General features: G+C 38.4%; 1 protein-coding gene across 4 annotated transcripts in view; it reads right to left on the reverse strand.

Annotated features, from left to right (window-relative positions):
• Positions 1 to 3840: 3840 nt before the first annotated feature.
• Positions 3841 to 23630, reverse strand: part of Adgrb3 (adhesion G protein-coupled receptor B3) — a 767297-nt gene continuing 747507 nt past the window's right edge. For 2 of the 4 annotated variants that reach the window (XM_017319555.2, XM_006495818.4), the window contains 3 exons: positions 20609 to 20644; positions 11050 to 11154; positions 3912 to 4721 (listed from right to left, as the gene is read on the reverse strand). In XM_017319555.2, coding sequence (XP_017175044.1) covers positions 4533 to 4721; positions 11050 to 11154; positions 20609 to 20644 — 330 coding nt within the window. In that variant the 3' untranslated portion in view covers positions 3912 to 4532. Of the gene's footprint in view, positions 4722 to 11049; positions 11155 to 20608; positions 20645 to 23630 lie in introns of all 4 variants that reach the window. The other 2 variants (NM_175642.4, XM_006495817.4) reach the window with 2 other exon arrangements.

The raw sequence follows: 23630 nt of genomic DNA on the forward strand, positions 1-23630 counted from the left end.
CCACCCCTACATTCCTACATTCTAATTTTCTTGGTCCTAAAATCTACTTACTGATGCACTTATCATAGCTACAAATCTAACTCTAGAAGGATCTCAGGGACAAGATGGTTTTGTCACCATGGAAACCTTTGTGGAGACTGATACACCAAAGACATATTGGTTTCTTAACTTTCATGGACGATGAGGAATTTGTAGGATTTCATTAGTTGATGCTGACAGAAATTGTGGAGAACTAGAGACTGAAAACCTTTTTTTTTTTTTTTTTTTTGAGAAACTGTAGAAACTGTAGATTTAAAATCTGCAATTAAACTTTCTGTAGCATGGGTTTAATAACTGACTCTTTAACCTTGACTGCTTGATTCTACAGATAGGCTGAAGATAATCCAAAGGCTGTTGGTTCATATCTCATCAGCCTCCAACTGCACATTAATTGGTGGTAACAGAGCCAGGGTAACATTATCTGTACCTAGGTCAAGTACAAGCAAAACCACACTGTAATGATGTAACCTCCCCAGCCTGAAACCTGTTTGCTCAGGTTTCAATGTTAGCTAGAAGAGAGCATGGGGCGGAGCTTGCCGCCCTATCGTTCTGCCACTCCCACTGCCACTGCCTGCTGCCTTGCTGTTCCGGAGTCAAACACCTGGTCACCTGCAACTTTACTCCAGGATGATTTGGCGGGAAAGGGCTCCTTCCCCTGCTTCATAACCGAGTGTTGGAAATAGTAAAATCGAACATTGCTCAGACTGGTTGTCTTGATTCCATCTTTATCGCGCCGCCTAGCCCCACCTCTTCTCTTACAGATTCCAAGATGCCTTTCCAGACTAGAACCCAGACATGTGAGCTGCTGGCCGGCCGCAACATAATGACAGACAGATCTTCTTAGGATTGGCTGCCACTCTGGATAGACTATCCATTTCTGATATAGCAGCTCGTGTCCTAGTATCCCATGACAGCTGGCAGGATTTCATTTTATAGCCTCTGTCTCGCCTCTGAAAATATTCCAACAGAACATCTACAGTTATGTTTGAGAAAGTCATAATCTGAAGGGGGCCACATGGAAAATCCCACAGTATCAGGGCAATGGCTATAGCCTAGGAGCCAGGAGACCTTAGCTCTCATTCTGGGATGTCATTTACTCATGGCAAGCTTCGATGAGGAGGGCTCCTATCATCTCCACCTCTTTATGATAATCAATGTATATACAGATGTAGTGTGCGGGTAGGTGTGTACGGAACCCAAAAAGGGCAAAGTCATCAGAATTCCTGGGAGAGAGTTATGGGTAGTTGTGAGCCACCTGAGAACTGAACTTGGATCCTCTGAAAGAGCAGTAATGTACCCCTAATTGCTGAGCCATATCTCTGGTCCCATAGGATAATTATTTATTGACTCACATGTTATTACTAATAACAAAAAGATGATTCATGGTAATAAGACATTACTAATGCTTAAATAAGATCGCTTAGTTTGCACGAGTGTCTGATATTTCTCATCACTTCTTAGCTACCTAAAACCTAGAGCCTTTAGAATACTAACTGTGGATGATAGCAAATCCACCATCTTTGCTCAATACTTACTAGGGTGTGCTTTGCTGTGCCTGGCTGAAAGAAATACTAAAATAAATGCCACAGGTATTTCTACAAACATTTATTGTGTGAAAATTATTGCACTATGTCCCTTAAGAAGTAGAAAATGGATCTGACATGAATTCTGCCCTCTAGGCACTGACAGTCTTCAAGGGATGTCAGAATAAGTAACAAGAGAGAAAGTTTGAGAGGTCCTAAGAGAACGACGGAGACAGTGTCCAAAGAGTTTGAGAAATTAATTTTAGCTCAGAAAATCATGGAAAATGTCATGAAGATGAAATTCATGTTTTACTTGAACATCATTAAACTCTAGACATGTGGACAGAGTGAAAACTTCTAGTGTAAGAGCCTGAAGGCCCTAGAAGGTTACAAGAATAGTAGGCTGGAATAGTAGGAACTGTCCAAGACTGGGTAACCATCCCCATCTAAGCAGACAGCCACATCAGCCTTGAAGGTGTGTTTGTGTGCACACACGCAAGCCTATGAAACAGTCGGGCAGAACTTGAAAAGAAAGGGATTAGTTAAGGTTTCCTGAACTTAGGATTCCTAAATACTTTCAACCTGCATTTTGACAAAAAAAAAAAAAAAAAAAAAAAACAACAGATTTTTTTTAAAAAATGAAAGAAAAATGATCCATACTGATGTTTTGGGACATCCTCACAAACCCAAACTTCTAGTCCCAAATATTTTGGTAAGCAATTTCTGCTTACCTGCCATGTAATATGGACTTTGTAGAACTAAAGAATTTCAGACTAAGAATATTTAAGGGTGTATTTTAGGTCAGCACCTTTTTAGAGGAAATAGTAATCTCATGTATTGAATTTACATATTTTTAAACTTGCTGAATTTATATTTTGAAAACTACGACTGATAAAATTTTTCCAAAAACGTCAAGGTTTTATAAATTGGGGAGTGGCTTTCTACAGTCTTCATTCATAGCTATAGGTTTCTGAGATGGAACCACGAACTTTGGACACACACAAAGAGACATGTGTGTACATGTATGCATACATATGTAAGACAGGGATGGGGGTGTAAAAAAAAAAAAGGAAGAAGGGGGAGTCAGAGAAAAGGAATGATTTATCAAATATTCCTCCGCACCAAAAAATATCTCCTAAGTTCAATAGACTATATAATTATATCATAATTAGCATTTCATTTATTGAAAAATCTTCATGTTATTCTCCGTTTTGCATATCGATACCCTTTCTATCTTTAAAATCTAATGAAAATATACTTTAAACACCTTGACACTGAGCACATTTCGGCACGGGACGGGATTCTGCCTGAGCTGTGTGGCTAAGGCTCCAGCTCAGGGGTGCACTTGAAGATTGAAGCACCATGGTGTGGTCTCTTCCTTCTATCCTGCATGTCAGAGTCCCCCAAGGTCACCAGGAGAACAAACTGATCTACATAAGTTCCAAACACAGACCACACAGCTCAGACTTAGCTGGAAGCGAATCCAATGAAGCATTCTGGGACACACGAGGACACACCTCCAATCTTCTCTCCATTACCTTCGATCTGCAAGATGCCCCAGTACAGCGGGTCGCCAGGGCCAAGAAGTGGGAGTGGGTGGGTAGGAGAGCAGGGCGGGGGCAGAGGAGGGTATAGGGAACTTTCGGGATAGCATTTGAAATGTAAATAAAGAAAATATCTAGTTAAAAAAAAACAAAAAACAAAACAAGGATACACTCTCCAAAGCCCTGGCGGTTGCTCAATTCCCTCTTGGCCTTCGTTGAACAGACATCTGAGGAAGGGAGAGACATCGCCATGAGAGAGGGCACTGGGAACTGCTTGTGCAGTTGGCTCATCTTGGGTTCTTTACTTTCAAACCAGAGACAACCACATCGATTATCCTTTTCCTTCTGCCAGTGAGTATGCAGATCAGATATTTAAGGTCTCAGATAAGTTCGTTGATGCTTATATTATGAAGAACTCCAGTAGAACTCATTTTCTGGGAAACATGCAGCAAACTTAATCACCTAAATCATTCCCCTGCATCATCTTCTGCTGAGTAGCCTAGGGTTTCCTTCCACTTGTCATTTTGACTCAAGACAGAAGGGAAGATGATGATATGACGAAGATGATAGTCACAGATTTCTGACAAACCCCATTTACACGGTACATTATTCCAAAGGGCGTTTAAGTAGGACATAGAGAAGCACTATACAAACCTATTATTACACTGAGAAATCATTAGGCTCAAAGGAGTAATAATGGTATGCCGTTAAAACTCTGAATACATTTTAGTGTCGGTATTGAAAAAGAAAACTTTATAAATATGTAAATTTCTGTTCAACAAATCCAAAATAAAATGCACTAAAAAACTGATATGTAGACAAAAGTTTATTTACACCATACAACATTTTAAATATTTTATACACAGCTGCAGCAGAGAAAGCTACTCAGAGCCTTCTAGAGAAAACTGCAATAATAAAGATGTGAAATATATTATTCATATAAAAGTGAGATTATTACTTTATTGCATTTAAAGCAATGAAGAATGTAGCTCAACAAACATTCATTTAATGACAAAAACTTTGCTTTTATATTATAAAGTAAAAAGTGTAGTAATGGCCAAACAGACTGTTATAAACTTTAAAAACTGCATAAATATATACATTGTGCTTCATGGTGAAGTTTTCTGAAAACTAAACCACATGAAGCTGTTACAACATGAAATCCTTGCTTGAGGTTTATCTATAAAGATTACCTTACAAATCCATTCCACGGGTACTTACAACACGGGGTGGTGAGAACTGTACACTTGGCCGTCTCTCTCCACTAGCCTGACCAGTGAGAAATTGCCATAAGAAAACACTGATGTTGGCACAAGAAGGGTCCTGACAGAGGAAAGTCACACTGTCCAGGTGGAAATGTCAGGCTTCCCAAGTCTCAGTGTCAGTGTATTTGACTGTGTCTCTACCTAAGTTCTTTTTGATTGCCTTACACTTCTGTTTGAAAATCACCCTCTTGCACATCCAGAGGCAAATTCAGACACTTCTCCCACTCGGCCGGCCTCAGCTCCAGAGTATCCTTTGCCTCCGTGTCTAAGACATTGATTGTGGTGTAATGTTGGTATTCACTGGGGGGTTTGAAAGTGTCCCATGGATTCTTGTTTGGTGCTGGGTTTTCCTGTTGAGGAAAAAAAAAAGAATAGTTTCTTATTTATGATTCATATTACTACTTCCTGGCAATCCCAGGAAGAGAGTATGTAGTTCATAGGAATCAGAGATGATTTAAAATTAAGGGTAGTTGCAAAGGGTAATTTCAATTTAATGCTTCTTTCATGGGACAAAGTGAAGTATACAGTCTCTAAGTCATCCTATAAATTTCAGGAATTGGAAGGTGTGAACAGTACTGTGGAGGTCAAAGCAGACGATATGTCCAAATATTATTATGGCTATTTGTTTCAAGAAAGATAGAGGAGAATTAAGTCATTGATAAGATTAAATGTGGAAAATCTAAAGATTATTGCAGAAATGTTAGTAAAGTAACAAATCTGAAAATAGGTCTCAGGACATGCCAAGTAGTCACTCAACCTAATAGCATTTTACTGAAAAAAAAAAAAAACAAAAAGAAAAAAAGAAAGTAAAAAGAAACTATTTTCCCTATTATTTTCCCTTCTTGACAAATTAGCATAATCAAATATTCATACACTGTTACGGTTTCTTGCTTTGTATTTTTGTATGCTTACTTTCCATGTGGTTGGGTGGCAGATCCATCATCCTTCCTCTTCAAGATCATACTTGTATGGAAAATGTATCCAGCAATACAGGGGGACATTTTTAACATGTGTATACCCACTGTTCCTTGTAAGCATTAGTGTGCATGCCTCCTATCATTTAACATTCTGGGTTCTCCTAGTGATGTCTGACATCACAGCTGCCATCTTGTAGAACTCAGTAAGTGCACAACCAACTCCCGCAGCAGTGCTGCTATGACTTACTAGTGAATTTGATTGATTTTAAAATCAGTGTCATTTACAAAGAACTCCATAAGTGGGTGGTTTTGAATGGCACAGGATAAGTTGAGTATCAGCAAAGAACAAAATGGGAATCTGACTGAAAACCCTTTATACAGACAGAGAAACCCAAGTGCTGAAACAACCACTGGTTAATCTGACGGAGGCCAAATTAACTAGAGTATTGATTAAAGCTGAATTTATTTATTGTCACAGGAGGAAATGTCGAGTGAGGCTTGTCACTTTTACACTAGCCCATGTTTTAATTTGATACAGAACCTCATGAAAATGTATCATTATTCAGGAGAGACAGTTGAACACAGCTTCAAGGAAATAATTTCCATACTCTCAGTTGCTTCTCCTAGCTCTTTTCCAGTTGGATTAGTCCTCGAATTCATTCTCCAAAGTTACTAAGATTGCTTGAACATTTGTTCTCACTCTTTGTTCAAAGGAGACTCTGTTTAATTAAAAAAAAATACTCTAGCCGTCATAAATGCCTCGTCCTCCTCAAATCTGGTCTTCAATTCATTATAACAATTTCTAAGTGGAACACAAAACTGTACTTAGTTTTTATATTGATTTCACCCAGTACTTCAAACCTCATCTCAACTCATATGCAAGAGAGATAGTCTACAGAAATATTTATCATCTACAAAATAAATCCTAAAATCCTGAGTTCATTAGATGTTTTCAGGAATTAGTCTTATTATGAAGAAATCAAAGTAGCTAATGATAGGATGCAATGATGAGTAAACTTCTAGGACAGCTGACAGGGATTTCCCTAGCTATCTATGCTGAAAATGTCATGCCTCGTTCCTCCTTTCTCCTTGTCCTGCTTTCCCTCAATGAACACTCTTTACCAGTTGCTTTTCACTGGCTATTTATATTAGGTTCAGGGGAGGACATGATACATACCATCTGGAAAAGCAGAATGGTCCACTAGGAAACTTAAGGTTAAAAGTTTGATACACACAGGTCCACATACCAGTTCCTTCATGCAATTTGAATGTGGCCTTGAGCAATGTATTCATTCTAGATAAACCCCCAATTTGAATACTTGCCTAACAGAGATAAGCTTTGCTTTCTGTGACAAAGAACTTGATGCCACCTGCCAATCAATGTCTCCTTTGTGTACTTGAAAAGAGTTTCTCAGTGTCAATGAAGAATTGAATACATGTTTATTATTTTGTAAGTATATTTATTATGGAAAGTGTGTATAAACGAATGAAACCATTAAGGTTATATACTCCGAGTTTACATATATTAGTTGTAGAAAGGCATGGTTCTATTAAGCAAGTAATGTATGTTGATGGTAAATACTCTTTCCGTTATCTTCTTGTTTTCCCCTTTCTCCTCATCTATTTCAGATCTGTGTTCCAAATGAAAGTAATATAGTAGATCAAACGAAAGTATGGGGATGGCTTCTGTTTGTGGGAAGCACATAAGCTGTTCTTAGAAAAGTGGCATTCAGGATTCCATGAAGAGTTAGGGTTGGCTACAGACACATACTTGCTGTTGATGGTAGGTGGTTGTACACCCATATAAAAATTCAATAATGGCAACAGTCATTCATTCATTCTAGTTGGTGTGAAAAAGAAATAGCAGAAACAAAACCAGGCAAATGATGAACAGAAGCCATAGTACGGGCCTTGTAGTGCCAAACTCCTCAATTTGGAATTTATTTTGTAAGTAGAAGCAAACATTTGAGCATCTGGAGGTTCTGTGAATCATCTGAACTTCCAACCATCAATGGGAAGGTCCACTGCCATGGATCAAGCTGTAGCAGGTCCAGAGTTAACCTAGCTACTTTAAACAAGAGTGCTTAAAAGAATTTTTGGAGACTCTTTAGTGTGACAGAAAATCTACTTAGTCCAACTCTGAAAGGACTGCTGGCATTGTAAACGCTAGTTCATATGCTGTTCTCTTCGGAACAGGTGGGATACCCTTTCCTCTTTAAAAAAGTATGTTCATGACTAAACACATAAATTAAAATCACCAAGTTTTAGCATGGCACAATATCTAGATACTAACTGGATAATGTTATTTTTCGGCACAAGATCAACTTAATCTCTGTGAAGCTCTGTATTAAATAATAAATTGGCTTTCTTAATCACTTCTGTTATTATCCTAAGGCATTCCCAGCTTAGCCATGTCTTCATTTCCACTCACAAATATGTGACAGTCCCTTTGATCAGAAGTCACCTGACCTTCCTTGTGGCAGAGTTGTAAGGGAAACAGACTTGCTGCAAAACAGGCAAGGAGCTAGTGGCCAGTGGCCAGGGTCAATGCCTACAGAATGCTCATCTTCCTGTGGGTTGGATCTAGCATGAAGATAGTGTAAAGACTCTCATAAGAGAAAGAGACACATACACTCCCTGGCTCAAGTTAATGTTAACTATAAACAGCTGAAAGCAATAATTGATTTCTGCAGAGATAGCTGTAGAGGCCAGGAAAGACTTCAATGGACACCTGAACATGCTAACTTCAGGACACATCAGTGGTAGCCGTATTAGGTGAACATGAGAATTCAAAACCATCTGAAGCATGGCAGGCTGCTTGAATAGTTCCAGTAGCTGATGTAGCCAGGAATGTCCTAAAGGTCCAGTAGGATTAAGTTCTCTCTCTCTCTCTCTCTCTCTCTCTCTCTCTCTCTCTCTCTCTCTCCTATTTTGTTCCTTCATCATCATCATCTCTGTTTTCTTCATTCTCCCAACCTGAATTTCTGGAGGCTGTTTGGAGGAAAGAGATCTTGAGGAAACTGTGAAACCATTCAGGATCAAAGATTTCATCTCTGGGGACTCATCTAAAAAGCAGCCATTGCTTTATTGCCTAGAATTAAGTGAATAGACCAGGTGATATTTCAGTCTCCTTTTGAATGCCCTGGCTGTACTGTTCTCTATAATGAGCAACATTAGCAGTGTTGGGCAGGTGGTGTAGAGTAGTTGCCCTCCCTCAAAACAAACAAACAAAAAAACAGATTTCCTAAGAAAATGTCTGTCTCTTCCCAATTATGCAATTTTTCATTAGCAATGTATCCCTACAAATGTTGTGACTGAATTAAGGATAATGAACTCATTCGCATGTTTGTTATTAATCAGGGCTGGATAATGGGACTTTTTTCTATTCTCGGATGTTTAGGACAATAGTCAGGCAGCAATAATGACTGTATCTTCTCCATTACCAAGCTCCCAAATGATAAATATTTACAAATCTCTTCTAGAAAAGGTACAGCACTGCAAAGATGTGGGGTAATTAGCAGACTATTTTGGTTGTTAGGAAGCTGAGGTATAGGCATTTGTGCCATTAACGATTTAATACAGTTTGTAATTCACACAACAAGGGGAAATGGCAATCATATTTTAGCAGTCACTCAGCTGTAGCTGTTGCATAAGCCATTCAGACTTGTAAACACAACCCCTATTTAAAAACAAAAAAATGCATACACACAAAAAATGAGGTTTCAATGTTCCTTCGATTCATTTTCGTGTTAGCTTTCAACATTCTGAAATGAGGAGCTAATGTGTTTAGGTCAAATCTCCGCAATGTCATTCCCATTTGCTGCTGAAAATTGATGATTTAAAATTTGTAGGAGTAGATGAGAATGGATCACTCACAAACCATGAAGTATCAGGGTCTTCTATGTCTAGTGTCATATTAGAAATTGTTTTAGGACAGTTTTTTTCTTGCTTTTCTGGGGAAACTATTTTGATATATACATTATTTAGATTCCAATTAAGAGATAAAGTGTATACCATTTGAAAAATCTTCATTATAAACACCACAGACTGAGCTATTATTGATGTGAAATAAACCCATAGTTACCATTTATCAGTAGCTTACCATGTCCAGCAATGTAAAAGTACTGGGAGAAATCAAGGGAAAATACAAGGATATATGTATGAATCATTCTTTAACTTTTCATTCACGAATTTCATTAATCAGTTAGTTGGCTAGTACTAAGACTTATAAGATACATATGCAAGAACCACTGGAAGATGGTCAAATGCCAGGTTACTCATTTATATGGATGCAAGAAACATTATAGGTATAAGTGATATATTGTGTCTTTTGTCTATCTATACACCTTTATCACTTTATGTCTATTATCTTTATATATTTATCATCAATCTATCTATGGATTTATCTATCATTTATCAATTTACCTGTTTATCATCTATCTATTCATCTATCTATTCATCTATATCTCTATCCTTATCTATCTACCATCTATTATATCTATAATCTGTTTATTCATCTATCATCTATCCATGTATCTATATATTTATGTATCTATCATCTATCTATCTATCTATCTATCTACCTATATCATCTGTTTATCTATCTATCATTTATGTATGTATATGTATGTATGTAATGTATGTATGTATGTATGTATCTATCTATCTATCTATCTATCTACCTATCTACCTACATATATCATCTGTTTATCCATCTATCATTTATGTATGTATATGTATGTATGTAATGTATGTATGTATGTATGTATGTATCTATCTATCTATCTATCTATCTATCTATCTATCATCTACCTACATCCATTTATACATTGATCATTCATCTATTCCAGTCTGGTAAAGAATAACCACCCCCAGGCTCCATTGCCTGGGCAAGAACCACGCCATGTGAGCTGAAGAGCTGGGGCGAGGCGGCAGACTCCGCCTACCTCAGTGTCCTCACCTTTGCTTTTGTAATGTTACCAGAACTGAAACGAGGATACACACCATCCACGACTGCGCTCTGTGTTCCATGTAAGAAGAGGAAGTTGAGCTTTAGCAGCAAAGAACTGCGAAACCTGCTCCAGGTCAGGCATTTCCAGGCTGTGTTTTCATTTACTTCAAATTAGCACAGTCTACTTACCAGTTGTTGTGAGACTTCTCTGGAGCTGTGATTCTGCCGTGCACTGAGTTAATTTCATGGAGTCCTATGCTAAGATGGTAGTGGTATGAATGAATGAAAAGGAAATGGTCCACAACCAAGAACCCAAGTTCCTGATATTGGCATACATCCAAAACTCTCATCCCTAAACAAACGAATCTTCTGGAGGTAAAATTATGTCATCTGGATTTGAGTTAAGCTTCATATTGATATCAGCATTATATTTGGTGGCCTTAAAATGGCAGGTATTAGGATAACAATGGGAAAATTTAGCAAGCTGTTCAGGGATTTACATTATCTGATTTTTAACTGGAGGACGAGACGATGGCCATATAAAGCCAACCTGGTTTTGAGACATAACTAATCCTACTTAAAGCTTATCAGGGAGAACAACTGAAATTAGAATGAAACACTTTCAAGGTTCAGTCATTCCTAGAAAGTCCTCTGCTCACCTTTCCTGAGCTTATTTTGGGGCTTGTTAATGTTCTTGTGTGTGCTAGTTTTTGGTATTGTTCTCCGGGTGTCCTGGAGGAGGAGAGGCACTGCTGGCCTGAGATGTGGCCCAGCTTGGCTTGGGGCATTGTGGATGCAGAATATACTCACCATACTGCTTGTGTTTGGTATGTCCCGAAATCTGTCCAAAGTCTGAAACTTCTGATTTAGTTCCTGAAACAATTCCATGTGCCTCTTCCTTGTGTGCATGACCTTCTGTAAGAGAGAAGAGGGCGGCTCTCATTCCTAATTGGACTCAGATCTTCTTAAAAACTGTCTTAACACTGAGGGAAGCTAAGCCTGGCAGGAGCCTGTAATCCCCAAAGACATCATATATGCAAATGACATGTCCCCAATCTTTCTTTTTTCTTTTTTTGATTTCTAGTTCTTTCTGAAAAAGAATGGGCTCTTTCTTTCCACAAGAAAGAAAGAGATTACAAAAAAAGTAAGCTTTTTCCTTCCTTTTTTTCTTCTTGTGGGCACATTAAAAACATAGCCATCCTTCTTGTGTAAGATTTTTCAGCCCTTAAAAAGTTGAGTCTGTTCTGCAAAAATTGTTACAGTAATTTAAAAATGTTAAAAATTTGGACTTTGTAAAGCGCTTGGGTCCTTGATGTTTGCCATGGGAGACATTGCTTCTTTATGTCTTACTTCTATAAACAGTACAATGTAGCTCACGGCACTAAAGGGGGAACATAATCCCAGGCCCTGCCCGTAACGCTGATTCAGAGCTCTAAAGTGCCTGAAAGATGTGTGCCATCTAAAACCTTGCTCTCTCCCTGAGAATAATGGCTGAGTTTTGCAGAAAGGAAATCTGGCCCATAGGTTTTCATATACTTGTTTCCTGGATGATGCAAAACGTTAGCAGTCAGAGTTTGGAGCATGCATTGTGTGGCCTGTGGCTGATGAGCCATTAACATCACAAGTACAAGTATATTAATCCCTGTCTTCTCTACATGCCTTTCTATCAACTGCATTATAACCCAACAAATGGGTTTGTAAGTAAAAATGATCTTGGGCATTTGGGACTGATTTTTTTTTCCCTACTACAAAGCATTTAAAAGACCATAGTAGAAGAAGAGCCAGAGAACAAACTCTCGGTATCTGCAAGTGCTGTTCCATAATGTTGACTTTCAAAAGTTATGAATCGGCATTTTGGTGAGTCTCCAGGACTTTGCCCCAAATCTCACAGTATTTGGAACCTACACATCTAAGCGCCAGTTGCTCTTGAGATTTGCATGAGGTGGTTAGATCTAGGCATGGGCTCTGATTTGAACTTTTCCTTAAACAATCGCTGTCTTCATTAGCAAGAATTTTCAGATGTAAGGATCTGTTGGCAATACGTAGTTTTCTTCTAAAGACTTACAGGGAGGACAAACACGGGGAAGGACAAATGGAAAGTTAAACTGAATCCTATCACATGTCACAAAAGCCTGTCTGCTTCTCTGCAGACTTTAATTTTCCTAAGTTAATGAATAGTATCTAGGTAATTCATGGTTATGCTAATGTCTTCTGGGTTTTTTTTTTTTTTTTTGTCCCAGCCTACATCCCTGTGAGAGAATCCTGCCATTTTAAGTCAATCAGTAACCAATTTCCATCTCCCCCGTGGAGCTGTAGGACTTGGCTGTTGAAGAATCGGGTGGTTGAAGATGAGAACGGGCAGCATGACTCATGATAAAACATGAAACATAGCAAGCAATTAACTTCCCATCAGTCTGGAAGAGAGTCCATGAAGCAGGTTTGCAGGGAGTTAGAGAGAAACACCAGGCAAACGGAATTTGACTGGGGATGGCTGATGGAGATTGATGACCGTGAGGATTTGAATAGGCAGCTCAGTGGAGGGACTTTGAGGACCAAGTAGTTGGCAAAACAACTCAGTACATCTTGTGCTTCGGAGACACGCAGTTCTATGCGGTACCAGGTCCTAGGACCCTCATTAAATACCGGTCCTGTAACACGTGGAACACTTAAAAAAACAACCACATTTTTGTAGCAACGAACATTGCTACACAGCCGCTTCCTTTTATGTTGGAGTGATGTCAAACCAGCATCAACTCACTACACACATTTCTTTGTATTATTCAGTGCACACACATACACACCACACACAGCGCTAAGTGCTAGAGGAACAAGAGAGGGGAAAATATGGCTGAATTACTGCCTCTGAGTCATTCAAGGTCTAATGGAGAACGCCAAAATTAGCTGCACTGTGATTGGAATAAATGGAAATTTTTTAGCTGGGCTGGAAACCTCGAGGACACTAAGAGGGGATGCAAATAAGCTAAGAGAAATGCAAATAAGAGAACCTCCAAATGTTCAGGTCAAAAATTATTAATTATGATTATAACCATATAGTCTCTCTCTGAGGATTCTGATTTTTAGCTCAATTTTCAACTATGCTCTTCCATCTCTTTGTAATGAAACCATCCCTCATCAAAGACAAGAAACAAATTCTCACCAAGTTTGCTGATGCCAAGGGCACAGCCCCTCTGCTTTGCAGCAGCCATTTGGTGATTATGGTTCTTAGGCCGCTTCTCTTATCCTTTACCTTGTAAGCTGAATTTTGACTGTGCTTTGAGTGAGCCCTCTTGTCCCCTGTTGCTGGGAGTGTCAATCAAATTTGCTACTGTTACCTGGCCAAGAGCTAAATTAGTTCATGTCTTTCCAACAGGAATCTTTGTGTGTGTGTGTGTGTGTGTGTGTGTGTGTGTGTGTGTGTGTGTGTCTTATTCAAAATCTTATCATGATCCTTGCGGTCAAATACCTCTGTCATATAAAGAATGTTTGAAAAGCAAAGCGTATGTCAAATGAATAATTGGGAAACGTGATACACGAACTGATTGGAAATTTTATGGGTATAGTCTGTTTGAAAGAGCAGTACTTGATTCAGAATTTGATGGATTTTATTTTTAAAAATTAGATTGGTTGAACATACTAAAAAATACAATGGATAATATAAAGTTATGGTGGCTGCCAATGTTATATAACCAGAGATCATTTAGAACTATTTCACAGTTCTGTGAAAGGTATTCTAATAATAAAGCTAAAGTATCCTGCAATAAATATGGAGGGAAATGAAAATTTGGATGCTGAAATATAGAGCCCTTCCTACTTGCAAACATTAGTTGAAAATATATTCTCTTGCCAGATAATAATTTTGAATTGAAATGGCCACTGTGGCATTGCCAGAAATCACCATAGCAATAATAGCCTGCATTCTGGAAGGGGTATCAATTACAGCTGCAACAAACAGCTCGCATCTCTGACACAGGCTGTTTGGTTTTCCCCTTATAATTCCTTCTTCTTTCATAGATAGTCTCAAGTACATCTTTGTACCTTTGTAGAGAATTTGATGACTCTTCTTGGATGTTTATTAACTTAAAGATTTACTTACTTTCTTTCTTCTGTGACCTGAATATCCAGTTTCCCAAAGAAATCAATATCTATAGACACTCCATTTATACCTCAGTGTTCTAAAATGTAATAATGATGATTAAAAACTCTACATATATTTTCTGCGTAAAAACACAAATTTATAGTTTGTTTGGCAATGTGTACATAATTCAGTTACTTTCATCATATTTCATTGCAAATACTGTAGGAGTGTCTTGCAATAACAAATCAGTATATAGTAATCTCCTTTTCCCCTCAAATTAATATTATTAAACGTTGTTTTGAAGGATAAATGAGCCTCTGTCCTGAGATGACCACCAGGCTGACCACATGGATTTATGCTCTCCCAAGCTGCTTAATTTCTTTATTTCTTCTTCATTTTTTATTGAAAGCAATAACAGCAGCAATAACAAAGACACAGCAATCATGCCTCTTAAAATTCTTTTCTTTCAATGTATATACTTTTGTAATTAAAGAGAGGGCATCTTTGGGGCCCACCCATCACTGGTATTACAGAAAGAGTGATGTGTTAAAGTACATTCATTATAATTTGGATATTTTTTAAAAATGAAACTAAAAATGAGCCTGATGTCTTAAGTACATACTGCTTCCTAAGATGTCTTCAAAGCCCTTCGAATTCTTGGAGCATGCCAAGTCTGATAGTTCCTCACATAGACACAGTCTATAAATTCAACTTCAACTCTGGTCTCCCTGTAGCTACAGCTGCAGCAATGAGGATAACCTTAAAGGGTTACCATGAAGATTTCACCAAGGATGTAAAGCACTTATATGTGGACCACCGCACAGACAAGCGCCACTTAAGAGGGGGCAGCCATTGCTGTTTTGCTGATGCCTCACGGTAACCCTGGGAACAGCCATTATCTCCACTTCCTTGACCAGGAGGCTGAAGCTGAAGGAGGCAGTTTGCTCTTGCAAGTGATAAGCGAGCTGAGTCTCCACATCAGCTCAGCATGCTATCTTGGATGTATCTGAGAGATTCAGGAAGCATACTGGTATGGACAGCTCAGAGTTTTAAATTATGTTCTGTGCAGATGGGAGAAAAGTAAAAACTAGGGAGTGGTTATGCATTGTCTGTAGTAGGATATCTGGATAGTGAGTTCCTATAACTATGCAGTACCGCAATGATATTTCTAATACCGGTGCTCATGTTTTGTCTCAGGATACCTCATAGACAGGGATCTCTTCATCTGTGAGTCCTTGACAGCTAGCATGCTCTCCAGTAGCTAATAGCTGCTTATTGAATGTTAATGGAATAAAAAAAAAATGAATGGAGAGCATAGGCATATCTTCTCCTTCCATTAAGAACATTTCTCCATTTGAAGAGACATTTACTTTAAAAGTTTTAGAATTATTTTAAGTTGTGTGTATATATGTGTGATTGTGTAAGAGTTTATGCATATGAGTTCAGGTGTCTACTGAGGCTGGAGGCATTGGATCCCCACTGGACCTGAAGTTACAGGATGGTTGTGAGCTATGCATACTGAGCCATTTCTTTAGCCCCAAGGAGCATCTGTGCTAATGACTCTAGCTAGAAGCCCTGCCTTCTTTTTTCTCATCCTGTTGTGCATTCCCACCCCCTCCATAAGTGGTTTTGAGGAACTGAGAGTAGATTTGCAGTAAACTGGTGATTTTCACCTTCAAATTTAGAAGTGTGAATCACAGAGTTGTATTTGAACTATAGAGAAAAAGTCTGAATCCTAAAGAGAAGATGTACTAGTGTGAATGGATTCTTTGAACAGACAGAAATTGTTAGGGAATGTCAGAAACTCTTTCTTAATTCAACTTAAGCGCCAGGAGAAGCCGTGCTCACCTGGATCAAATTCGGTGAACCACCATCTCCAGCCTTAGAGTTTTATAGACCAAGACTGACATTGTCCATACCTACTTGAATAAACCACCTGATGTTTTTGTTCATTATTGCCATGCAATTCATTCTTCTTTCTACAGTGGCCTTTTGAAATGTGACATTGCTATCATAGTGATAAAAAGAGAAGATGAACACTGAAGGAGCTAAGCCTAATTCTGAAAGCCATATTGTGAGGGGCTGACGAGCTTCGAATCCTTAACTCCAGACTGTTAATAACCTGCATCCCCAGAATCACGCCTGTGACCACAGAATGTGTGTTCCAAATGTACCTTGGTTTTCAAATAAAGTGTGCACAGGTGTAAGAAAACTAAATGAGTGATACATTTCATTAGTGCCAATCAAGAGTAGATTTTGTCATAAATTCATGATTCTGAAACAGTTTAAATTAATGATACGGAAAAAGTGGATACAGTCTAAGAATAAATTGCTCAAATTGCTTGCCTTCCAAAACATGCCCTGTAAATATCCCTTGATTGCTTAGTGATTTGTACCTACTGTAGAGGGTCAGGGCCAAAGTAGAAATGACCCCGTTTTGAACAAGACCTTTCTTTAAAATAGTGTGCCAGCTATTTAGAAACGAATACAAACCATGTGTTTTAGCTCAGCTTTGTTTCTGGGGATATCAAATTATTCTTTTTTTTTCTTTTACCTCTATTATCTAACGTCTGTGCCTACAGTCCCTCTTTGCTCAACACCATTGAGGAAACTCAGAGAAGCATGGATTTGGTGGCTATGTGGGAAATAGCCTAAGATATTTTAAAGAACACATGATTCCAGTGGAAGGAGACAAGGTTCATGTCTACTTTTGGAAGAGAAGACTTTAAAAAATTCTCTCTCTCTCTCTCTCTCTCTCTATATATATATATATATATATATATATGAAACAGATATTATTGTGCATGGCCATTTCATAATGGTTATTTGGAATTGTGTTTCCAGGAATTCCTTGAGCTTTTTGTCTCCACTAATATAAATAGTTTCAGTTGCCTGATTCTTAGAATCATATTAGGCCCCTTTGTGCCAGCAGCACACTGGAAGTCATCCTAACCAGATGCCCATTTGCTTCCTTGTTTCTGCTCCCTGTATATATAACACTGCAAGCCCTGTATATATATATATATATATATATATATATATATAGTCATCTTTGTCCTTCCTTCCCAATTTCAATTAAAGACAGAATTTCACAGGTTCACCTGTAATGGCTAGCTCGTCACTTCCTTCCTGGGTTAGCCATTTTAACTGATATTACAAGTTCTTATTTTACCCTGTCAGTCTACCCTGAATATTATTATAACACTGTCATCTTTAAATTATTTGTCAGACCATAACAAATTATTTCCCACTAGAAAGAAATAAAAAAGCTAAACAAAGTACAGTCAAATGGGATTACCTTTTTGCCTTCTCTTGTGGGGGTAAGATTTTTATGTCATCCTGTGTTTCTTTTTCACTAAGCCTTGCTTAGGGGAATTTTGACTTCTCGTTTTGTGGGCGTGCCACACTGAAGCAAGCCTTCATGCCTTGCCTTCCCTCTGGACTTCTAACTGCCACTTATGTCCTCGGGTTATGTTTGGTGTGGCTTTGTTTGATGTGCTTGTCTTTGCAGCCCATAGTGGATCCCTTTGAACTGCTTCATCCACAGCTGCTTGCTGTCTATACTCATGTATGCCTTAACTCAAGTATTCTTCAAAAGTTTATAATTAGAGTAAACTCTGTCAAAAAGCTGTACAGTTTTTAATCATTTATTCATTCTGCAAAGAAAATTTAATGGGTGTTCACTGCATGTCAGGACCTCTGCTGGAAGCTAACATACACACTGAGGAGGACATCTTGTCACATAACATAGAGATAGCATTACCATATTTTTTTATACTTTCCAGAGAGTAAGAATTAGCATTTCTCCACTTTACAGCTAGTCTGTCTACCTTTTGCTTTATTTGGCCAGGAATACAGGCCTATCATAAATGCTATCATTCGGAAAGGACTTTTCCTCCAGCTGTAGTAATGACTAATTTTTTAAAAAGTTATTATTTTAATCTTCACACAATAATTAGGTCTCAATGTGACAGTGTTCAACCCAAACTTGTTTGCTTGTCTGTTTATTTGAAATCCTCATGGTTTAAGGCAAAAGAATTAATGAAATGTTAGAATTGGATAGGAGCCTTGGGTAGTGTGTAAGGCTGAAAGTTTGATAAAATGACGCGTTCAGGAGTCCACAGGGCAGCCTGGTAAGGGTAAACTATGTAAGGTGATCATTATATAAAAAGCCCTCTCAGTGAGAAGGGTAGCATGGAGCTTCACATAAAGTCAACTAGTTGAGTCCACATTTAGAAAGCAGGTGGGGAATTGGCTTGACAATCCAAAATTACAATTACATGTTGTGTTAGTGTGATAGCATTAATTTTTAAAAAAAATTTTTTTGAAACAGAACTTGTCAGTCCCTGTAATTGTACATGTATTAAAAAGGGAGTAACACGAAGCTATTAATAGGGGAGAAGTATTGTTTCAGTGTTTCTCCCCAAAACTTCAATTTCTACAGTATTCCAGTGAGAACTACGGCGGTTAAAGAGGTAAGGAAATTACGCAGCTCCTATGTTGTAACTATTCTCCACCAACAGATATCTTTAACATTGTGGTTCTATGTGTGGAATGCGAGGTCTAGCATCTGCTCAGGGAAGCTGCTAGCGGTTGCCATAGAGACTAGCTGGGAAAAGGAACACATTTCTTCTAGCCTTCTCAGTGACACAGTGCGATTTGCTTTCTTCCTAGTGCCTGTTCTTACCACGGAACTCCGGCCAGCCTGGAAATTGCTATGTGGTCCAGGCTGGCCTTAAACTCCCCAAGATCCACTTCCCAGGTTCTATGGTTTCTTTTCTATGTTTAATTTTGCTATTAATAACTTGTTTGTAGTGAGGCTTAGTTTAAGATCTAGGTTTTTACTATATTTCCTCACTGAGGCCTAGTGGGTTAATTTGTATGTTCATTCTTTTGTGATAACAGAACAGATTGTTGCTTTCAAGGCTATGCACATGAACACCTATGAGCGTGCACACACACACACAAACACGCACACAACACATACACAAAACTTATTTTAGGTGGTCACAAGAAAGTTCATGTTGCACATGACACATAAAAACAGATACAGTTTGATCCTTTATTCTTTGGATACCTAAAGGATTAAAACATTATTTGTTTCTTAAAGGACATCAACAGCGATGTGAAGTTTGCTAAATAGTTTTAATTTTTTTTTGACGGATTTGGTTGTTTTGTTTTTAAAAAGTTAGACATCAATGAAATGTAAATTCCAAGCTTTGTGGTGACAATGAGGTTGCCCAGATATTTGTGATTTAAGCACTGATGCTGGACTCTTGATAATTATTTTGTAGCATAGAGCCTGAGTTACTACTAAACAAACCCATTTCCCTTGGACTCTTAGCATGAGCCCATCCTTCACCTTCATATTAGATAAAATTACCAAGTTTCACATTGATATGCATTGTACATTGTAGAACAGTACATTCACTTACACAAATGGAATGATTTAGTCAGAAGTTTCCATGTACCAGGAGGCCTCTATAATTTCAGGAATATCTGTTTAGACTATTGTGTTCTATGTATGCATCACAAGGGTACAGATATGTTGGAGAAATTTATCCTATATTATGCCCAATTATGTCAGCAGGCTATGAATCTCATCCAATTACCAAGCCGCATAAGTGCATTTATGTGATACTTAAAGATCATTAATTTTGTACTTAAGCGTAAGCTGCTTAGACAGTATCATTTTTGTGACTTCCAGTACCAATACCAGCATCAATATAAATTCAATGCAAATTAGAAAATGAAAATCTTCATCTTGTTTATATCTGTGAAAAGACATTTAGCAAACACAGGCACACATTACACCAATACTAGCTACTGGGAAAATGCTGCCAAATGTACACCCGAGACCCTAAGGACAGGAACCACAGTACAAGACAAGTGAGCGAGCCGCAGACGTGGACTTGCCTACCCGCCAAGGCATCCCCTTGGGATTTCTACAGGTCATTCCTGTAGTAAAACTGGAAAAAAATGACTTAGGTTAAAAAAACAAAAAAAAAAAACTTAGGAAATTGGCATTCCCACGTCCACTGACTTGAATGGACTGATTCGATTCCACTATAAGTTATCTACTGCTAACAGTCATAAAGTAGGTCTTTCCTTGACTAGAAAACGTCAGTTGAGCATTTCCTTGGAGGAGTCATCACAACTCTAAATCATTTTCTTCCAGTCGTGGGAACAGTAAGGATCCTCGTTTTAGAGCTCCATACAGTGCTACGTTTGAGCAGTTATAAAGCGATCTTGAATTCAATAATTAAATTTACAAAGTAATACATAGGAACTCACCTCAAAGTCAAGGTCAGAATACCGCGATTTTCTTCTCTGTGAGTTTGTTTTTAGAGGAAGGAGAAAAACAATAAAGTTATGTTTAGTCACTTAAACCAATGGACATCATTACATTCAATGAAAATAATCCCAGTATTATTAATAACCCTGTTATATGATTCCATTAAGATTATTTTTCTGACTTGAAAATATTCCATCAGTATGTTTCCATTTTCACCTCGAACTTCACTTAAAGGTAGAGGATATTACATTTTTTTTTTTTTAACTTTGGGTACTAATGCTCGTTTTCAGTGAAATGTATTTTCATTCAATCCGGAAATGGTTCCAGTTTTAACAAAAACCACTTTGCAGACGTGGAGGACTAAACGTAAAATTGGGAAAATAACCTCTGTACTTTTAGACGTCCCCCAACAGACACCCAGATTATTTTTAAATATGCTCTTGCTTTGTAGCTCAGGCTGTTCTCAGAATTTAGGGGCTTCTTGCTTCAGCTTCCAGTGTTCTAAAAACCACACTTGATGTCAAGCAAACCCTGCCTGCCCGTCTGGTTATGCTCTGATGTTTATATGTCAGTCTTGTACAAATTTCTCAAAATTAGGTCATCTCCTGCCAAAACGCTTCTTGTTGCTAGTTCTTAGGAAGTGAACATTTTTTTGTTTGTTTGCTTGTTTTTGTCTTTAATTCCTATTTAGTCAAGCAACAGATATTCTACACCCCAACACACTGTCTCACAGTGTTTCTCTCAGACTCTAAATCTGTTAAACACCCAAATCTAGTTATAGGTACACGTGCATTGATGAAATAAAGTAATTAGTCAGTGGGCTTGATACAATCAGGAAGTATGATTAAAACAAAGTGGATGTGAGCTCATGTGATAATGGGACTTTCATGATATCAGTATGGAGATGGTATTTTTAGCATCTGCTCCAGGAAGCCACCGATTCTTAAAATGGATGAGGTGGAGAGGGAGATGCCTGTAAATTTATAAAAAGATCTCCACAGTTTTAGAGAACAAAGAAAATTTCTGCTGTGCTTTTTCTTTAAGTAGACTCCCCCCTGCCCCTCCCTGAGGGAGTTGGGGAGGGAACCTAAGGGAACGTACAGTCTTTCTGGCCAGATCATGTTTTGTCCCCCCACCCCCACCTCCCAACTCCCAGCTCAATATCGACAACCTTAACATCACTGGCTTCTCAGGGTTTCGACTGCAGATTTATGGCAGATCTAGTTGCCATTATGACTGTTATGAGTGTTATTAAAAAAATATGACTTTCCTGCAGCTAGAGCTAAAATTGTCATTATAAAACCAGGACCTCCTGTGCAGCCTAATCTCGGAACATGTTTTCAGCAGACAGAAGGACTTAAGGAGGACCCGGGACACTTCTGACATAATCTCATTGTGGTGAAACTGCTGAGCACCAGAAATCCAGGCTTGATGGAATACTGAGGAGAGAGAGGAAATCGGGAACGCCTTGTGGAAGTGGAAACTAAACATGATGCCCTCTTGTGTTCTCCTTGTCTCCAACAGCGTGCTGCCTTTGTCCTGGTGACATCCTGGAAGAGGCAGCAATGAAAGAACACATCCAAATAAACCTGGCTCCGCCTCGCACTGTGCAGCATTCTGCTAGACTGAACGTCAGCGCTCCCATTCTTCTCTCCCATGCACACCCAGCCTTCTTGGCACTGTGGTTCAGCAAAGCTTTTTCTTTTCCTTTTTTTCTTTAATAAATATGTGTTAAGAAAAATCTAAGCATGGACACATTTAGTTAAAAGCAATTATTATAAAACATTAGTCATGAGCTTTTGTTTCTTCATCTGAAACGTAACTGATGGAATCTTGCAAAAATGGTTCAGTCAGCTTGAAGACAGAGAGAGCCTTCTGCTCTATGCACCGAGGGGCTCTCTGTTGCCAAAGGTGAAAACGACCATATGTTGCTGCATTTGTTTTGGATCACAAGGCAGTGCTGCCTAGGAATTGAGGATTTGGATGCATACACGGTGCCAAAAAGCTTTATGTTATAGGAGCAAGAAGAAAGTATGGGAACCCAAAGAGCCCCAGCAACAGATTCCAACGCCTATGTCGATGTGCAACATTTTTCTTTCTCTCCCATGTAATTTCGTTAAAATTAGATGCTACCAAAGGGCATAGCAGGGCTGGCAGGCTACAAGGATTAGATGAAGGAATGAGAAAATTTTAATCAAAACCTGGTGATGGGGTGTGGTGGAGATGGCTACAAAATAAATCATGGAGGTTTAAAGATCAGATAGCATGGAAAATGTGTCAAGCAATCAAATCAAATGTGTGTGTGTGTGTGGTAGGGGTAGGTATGTATGGCTACTTCCCCACAATACTGAGTATTCCAATCTATGTGCACCTAATAAAGTGTTTTCACATTTGAACATACTAACCAGACTTCAGATGGTTGGGAAAACGGTGTCATTTTATGAATGAATGTAACTAAGAGCCAGAGAAGTTAAAAATAATTTGACCAAGTCACCCGGGAGGTAAGTAAGTGAACTGTGATAAAAACTCAGGTCTGGTTCAGAGTCCAGTGCTTTCTACATAAGATCTCACCAGCTCCAATATGTAGGATAATATTTTACAAACAAGATGTCTGCAGCATGCTGTTCTGGAACTCAGCAAGATAATACTAGATGGCCGTGGTAGTCCGCATTTCACAGTAGTGGTACTGAAATATGTTAGAAGAATAAAGCAAGGTCAAACGGACTAACCATTTCAGGCTAATTATATTTTGAAGAAGAAGAAAAAAAAGCCAATTTGATGGTCGTTATTTCTCAGAAAATCTGTGTTTTGTAAAAACAAAACAAAAACAAAATGCTTATTCAAATAGATAATGAGGCAATGCTACGATAACAAACAGATGTGACTCTTGTTACTGAGAAGTTCAGTTTGTCTTACGTGTCAGATGCTCGTAGTACAAAGTGGGATATCAGAAAGATCCCAATGCATTTTGATTTTGCCTGTGTCTACCCTGTGTGCATATCCATGAGATGTTCTGGGAAG

This window comes from Mus musculus, chromosome 1 (assembly GCF_000001635.26).
Source record: "Mus musculus strain C57BL/6J chromosome 1, GRCm38.p6 C57BL/6J".
NCBI classification, from domain to species: domain Eukaryota; kingdom Metazoa; phylum Chordata; class Mammalia; order Rodentia; family Muridae; genus Mus; species Mus musculus.